The following is a 5981-nucleotide window of genomic DNA, read 5'->3' on the forward strand; positions in this document are numbered from 1 at the left end:
GCAATCTGATCCTACAATGTCTATAGGGTCACCATACATGTTGCTGGATCTAAAGATTGTACAATCAGACTGTAGTGTGTATGGCTGGACCGAGGCAGAGAGGAGTGACCCACAGCATCCAATCAGAATTGATCTTTACCTCCAGTCAGCCTCCATGAACCCAGACCAGTGTGTACCTTCCTCCCTCACCTTTCTATGCGTGTATAGTACAAGCCGGGGTACCCGGTTGGTGTTGGTTGCAGCACTTCTTGCGCCGTCTTTACAGTTTGCACTGCCTGAGGCAGAAGTAAGCAACCTTGTCCCTCCAGCTGTGCTGAAACTACAAATCCCATCATGCACCCTCTTCTGAAAGTCATGCCTGTGGCTGTCAGGGTCTTACAATGCCTCATGGGAATTCTGCAACAGCTGGAGTGCCATGGTTGCTTACCTCTGATCTATACAGCTCAGCAGAGCAGGCGCAGAGGTAGGCAACCTTGGCACTCCATGTATGCTGAATCTACAAATCCCATCGTGCCTCTGGGAGTCGTGGCTGTCAGTGTTGCATTGGCTCATGGGACTTGTAGTTCCACTACAGCTGGAGTGCCGTGGTTGCATACCCCTACGCGCTATGTCTGTTGATCTGCATAGATCAGGAGTAGGCAACCTTGGCACTCAAGCTGTGTTGGAAGTACAAGTCCCAGGAGCCAATGCAACAATGACAGCCACAGGCATGACTCCCAGAGGCATTATGGGATTTGTAGTTTCAGCACACATGGAGTGCCAAGGTTGCCTAGCCCCAGCATAGATCAAAGCAGGCTCAACACAGGGACCCATTGAAAAAGATTCTCTATGTGCCCTGTTCAAACCATACAGGTGCACTGCATAAAAATGTAACGCACCGCAACGTGTCACAAAGCACGGCGGGGGCCCCAATAGAGTCTTTGTTGGTTACCCTTCATTAATGTCCAGGTGTATCTGGTGGTGCCTAGGAGAACGTCATGCAGCTGGTGGCTGAGGCCATCCAGGTGTATCTGGTGGTGCCTAGGAGAACGTCATGTGGCTGAGGTCATCCAGGTGTTCTGGTGGTGCCTAGGAGAAACGTCATGCAGCTGGTGGCTGAGGCCATCCAGGTGTATCTGGTGGTGCCTAGGAGAACGTCATGCAGCTGGTGGCTGAGGTCATCCAGGTGTTCTGGTGGTGCCTAGGAGAACGTCATGCAGCTGGTGGCTGAGGCCATCCAGGTGTATCTGGTGGTGCCTAGGAGAACGTCATGCAGCTGGTGGCTGAGGTCATCCAGGTGGATCTGGTGGTGCCTAGGAGAACGTCATGCAGCTGGTGGTTGAGGTCATCCAGGTGGATCTGGTGGTGCCTAGGAAAACGTCATGCAGCTGGTGGCTGAGGTCATCCTGGTGGAACTGGTGGTGCCTAGGAGAACGTCATGCAGCTGGTGGCTGAGGTCATCCAGGTGGATCTGGTGGTGCCTAGGAGAACGTCATGCAGCTGGTGGCTGAGGTCATCCAGATGGATCTGAACTGGGGGTGCCTAGGAGAACGCCTTGTGGCTAAGGTAGAAAGTCACTTAGGTGGACCTGCACTGGTAGTACCTAGAAGAGCTTAATGCAACTGGTGGCTGAGGATAACCAGGGGAACCCAGTGGGCACAGTTGCCTGCATAGAGCTGGCATGGGAAGGATTAATCAGGTGATGCTGGTGTGGTCCTGGTTGTCTAAGTGAACATGGCTCAGCCAGTGGCCATAGTTGCCCAGGTGGTCACATAGGGCCTTATTGGGTCACATGGTGTGTAACAACAGTAGCTGTTATCCACAATCACTTGGGATTTCACCACAATTAGCGTCCTATTCTGCACAAGAAATATGTCTGAAACTGGTGGCCACCAACATGGTCAGACTTTTTTCCTCACTAAGGCTTGACTAATTCCAAGAACGAAAGAGCAGTGACCCAACTCTTTCCAGCAATTCCCATTACTGCCATGTCTAGGTCACTCTTTCTGTTTGTTTCTGTTTCCAAAGCTGACAGTTAAAAGCCATCAACATGTATACAGACTTATACACACCCGGGGACAGCATAGCCTGAAGACATCCCCCCCCCATCAAGGGTCACTACAGACCGGAAAGAAGCTGAAGAGCAAGATCTCAAACCTGTACAGAGTGAGACAGGAAATCAACAATAGAAGCCAGAGGTACAACCCCAGCCAGCAGCTCCACTTAGGCATCCTCAGTCCACCTAAGCCGTCATCCACACTGCATGTGAATGTGCGTTTTGGGATTCCTGTGACAGGAACATCAAATATTCTGTTTAGCAGCAGCCGCTGTCACTTGGTAAGTTTAATGCCCGGGTGACAGTAGCTGCCTCTGTAAGCATTACTCTCCATGTAATCATATGTGATACGAATAGATCACCATCCCCAGACACATCTACCATGATAGAATAGTCCTCTATTCCAAACCGCATGTAATTGTATTACATACACATACATGCGGAGTACCGCTTAGAGACGAGGCCTCTGTCACCCGATCAGCAACTTGAACAAGCGACAGCAGCCGATTCGAAACGGAATATTTGGGATTCCTGCCACATGATTTTGAAGGTTCCTGCCGCAAGAATCTCATATTGCACATTCACAGACTGGCCAGGAGATGGATTCTTCCTTCATTCTTTTTAATGTGCAATAAACAAAACGGTGAGAAGTAAAGCCAACTCATAATTACAATGACAGGTGATAGGATCTGGAAACTTCCTGTTTGTGCCTTTTAGAGATACGAGTCTCTAGCTGGTGATTCAACCCACTGAAATAGTTGCATCATTCACCATTACAGGACCGATATCTGTCAGCTTCAACCTCTGGGAAGTCCTTCATCCAAAACCTGCGTATTGGTGTCACAATTACCCCAAAGGGCGGTCCGCTCCATTCCCTACATCAAAATATTGCTCTCCCAACCTTTAGTAATTACAGATGTAGACATTCGTTAAAAAGAGATCATCCGGCTTCATTTTACATTTTGATATTTGTTTTGTCATTCTCTCATGCTTGGAAGCATGTTACGGTCTAACCATCTTCATAAAGTGATGGAAACATCTTCCACTTGAAGCTCATGTTATTATTTTATTCCAGTGCAATGCCTCATGGGACTTGTAGTTCCAAAACAGCTGGAGTGCCAAGGTTCGCCACCACTGTCCTACACGCTAAACCAAGGGTTGGCATACTCCGGCCCCCCAGCTGTGTTGCGTGTAGCCTCCTGTAAAATTGCATATTTCTTTCTTTCCTGGAATGCAGCCAGACCATTCTTTGTTGTCTTGTGGAGGTACAAGCACCGCTGCTACGAGACATTTCTGGGTGTGCTAGCTAGTGTGTCCTATGTGTGCGCAAAGTCAGGTCCATACAGACATACTGTAGTTTGACAGGCTTGGGATGCAGGAACTCAAGTGACCTGACATCAACCCTACAGAACACCTTTGGGATGAACTGGATCGCCGACTGCGAGCTAGGTCTTATTCAGCATCACTACCTCAATTGACAAATGATCTTGCCAAATGCTTCAGCTGAATTGGCCCATACTTCCACAGACACACACCATAATCTTGTGGAAAGCCTTTCCAGAAGAGTGAAGACTTCTAGCCACTGGAGGTAGGGGGGTGAATCCATATTAATGCCCTTTTCATATCCGTAGGTAGAGCTGCATGCTGATGTGATTTTTAGTGAAAGGGGGTTAAAGGTCCGAACTTCATTCTTTTATCTATAATTCTCTACAACAGGGGTGCCCATTAGGTAGATTGTGATCTACCAGTAGCTCTCAAAGCTGATGCTGGTAGATCACAAAGGGTGTGAATGGTGGCCCCTTTATTTCAGCCAAGCTCCCTGACACCTTTCTGGTGGATACTGGTGGTTCCTCCATGGTAAAATGATTGAGAAAGGCTTCTCTAGCTATCTGGATATATGGTTCGATGTTTATCATGCATTTTCAAGAGCCACATGCATTTACTGAGTAACCCGAAACACAAGCACAAGTTTGACAAGAACAGAAAGCATATTTCCCCTACATGCCGGATTCTGCTTGTTTTGCATGCCGCCAAGTCTGGTGAAGGAAACATGTTGAAGGTTACCTTGGGCAGGTACATTCCTGAGCGATATAATGATTTAATGCCTTGCCAATCGTGTTCTTCTTATCCGGGGAAGACTTGTCTTACATATAAACATTGTATATAACATTTTCCATCATTTTAATTTCCTTAGTATTTTAGAAAACTGCATTTTGCCCAATTAAAATGTTTTTGTGCTTCTAGCTGCTAGGAGGTTTGTGGAGACGTTTTTGGACTCTTCTTCTGTGTGGCCACCCTTCACTTACAGCATGTCACAGCTGAGTAGCTTTCATGCGACACTAAACTCAGGCGTTAAATCTTAAAAATGCATTCAAGTCCCTTAGGTCTCGTTCACACCTAGGCGTATTGCATATGCGCGTCTGTCGCGCGTTTTTTTACTGCGCTTCGCAGTAAAAAAAGTTGCGCGTTTCCGAAGGCTACTTGGCTGTATGCCAATGGAAACGCGCAACAAAACGGCCCAAAGTAGTACCTGTACCTTTTCAGGCGTGGGCCGTTTTGTAGCGCGTTAGGGACGGGCGGAAATACGCCAAGGTCGGAACGAGACCATTGCATACAATGGGATTTATATTTTTGAGCGTTTTGTGGAGCGTTCGCCGAGCGTGGAACGCGCTACAAAACGTTCAGGTGTGAACGAGGGCTTAACTATATTAACATGTATCTTATTTGTGTATCGCTCGGCTGTAGATCCTCAAATCATCTCTGAATTGGTGCGGACACTGTCCTTCCTTCTGGAGGGGGGATTACTTTTGTTCCCCATGGTCCGTGTGTGTGTTGTAAAGTAGCCACCACTCCAAGCCCGCTCCTGTGATGCACTAGTCTTTACAAATTAGTAAATATAAACTGAGATTACACATAATATAAAGATAGATAGGTGGGGAGAGAGAGAGAGATATAAGATGTAACAAAACAGAAACGTAGTATTGCAGTGTGCAATGATACCTTTCTTATTGGACTAACAAAATATATAAAAAAGCCAAGCTTTCGAGAGTTGACCACATTGCATTACATCATTGCACACTGCAATAGTGTGATAGCACTACAGTTAAGTTTTTTTTTTTTTTAATAGTTTTTTTTTAAAAAGTACTAAATAACAGTTAAAAATGTAACTAAATAAAAATGTAAAAATAATAAAACAAATGAAACATTTTTACAAAGTAAATAAAAAATGAAAACCAGTCCCGCTGCCCCATCTGCATGTGAATAAACTGCGATTGTGTGCTACCGCTCGGAGAACACAGCAACCTGCCGGGCACGACTGGGGTGCCATTAGAAAATAATGGCACTGCCAGCGCGATCGGCGGTGGTGTGCGATCTGTGACTGCCCGGTCATCGTGCACGAAACCGAGCGAATGGCTGGGTGGTCACGGAATCACACACCACCGCCGATCGTGCTGTCGGTGCCATTATTTTCTAATGGCACCCAAGTCGTGCCAGGAAGATTGCGCGTTTTCCTGCAGCAATAACGCCCGGGCGATCCCACACGATCACGGTTGAAAACACTGCGCGGTGCATGTTGTGAAAATAGGTACATGTACCTTTTTTTCAGCAATCCTTCCCCCTCCACCAGTACGGTGTACTATCTGTACCTGTTCCATGTATTCTGAATTTCGCTCGCAAATTGCAAGCACTCGTTGGTCAACGAGGCGACCTGACGGCACTGACCAATGAGGAGCGCTTCTTAGCACTGCCAAATACGGTTTTGGTTAAAATTCTTTTTTTTGTATCAGGACAAGTAGATTGTCATGAAGGACAAGTAGATTCGGCCCCCGCTTTAGTCCTTGGACAAGTAGTTTTTTCCAAAATGTCCACACCCCTGTATATAGATAGAATATAGATAGATACACAGAGAGAGAGAGAGACAGCAGAGTGAGAATATATATATATA

The 5981-nt window shown here is 46.7% G+C and overlaps 1 protein-coding gene across 1 annotated transcript in view; it reads left to right on the forward strand.

The window, feature by feature from the left end:
• The first annotated feature begins 1473 nt into the window (after positions 1-1473).
• The window catches only part of RALGAPB (Ral GTPase activating protein non-catalytic beta subunit), a 66267-nt gene continuing 61759 nt past the window's right edge, over positions 1474-5981 (forward strand). The window contains exons 1-2 of the mRNA XM_018570654.1: positions 1474-1545; positions 2008-2316. Of these exons, the coding sequence (XP_018426156.1) occupies positions 1474-1545; positions 2008-2316 (381 nt within the window). The remainder of the gene's footprint in view (positions 1546-2007; positions 2317-5981) is intronic.

The sequence above is a fragment of the Nanorana parkeri genome, unplaced genomic scaffold (assembly GCF_000935625.1).
Source record: "Nanorana parkeri isolate BGI_ZX_2015 unplaced genomic scaffold, ASM93562v1 scaffold1568, whole genome shotgun sequence".
Classification (NCBI taxonomy): Eukaryota; Metazoa; Chordata; class Amphibia; order Anura; family Dicroglossidae; genus Nanorana; species Nanorana parkeri.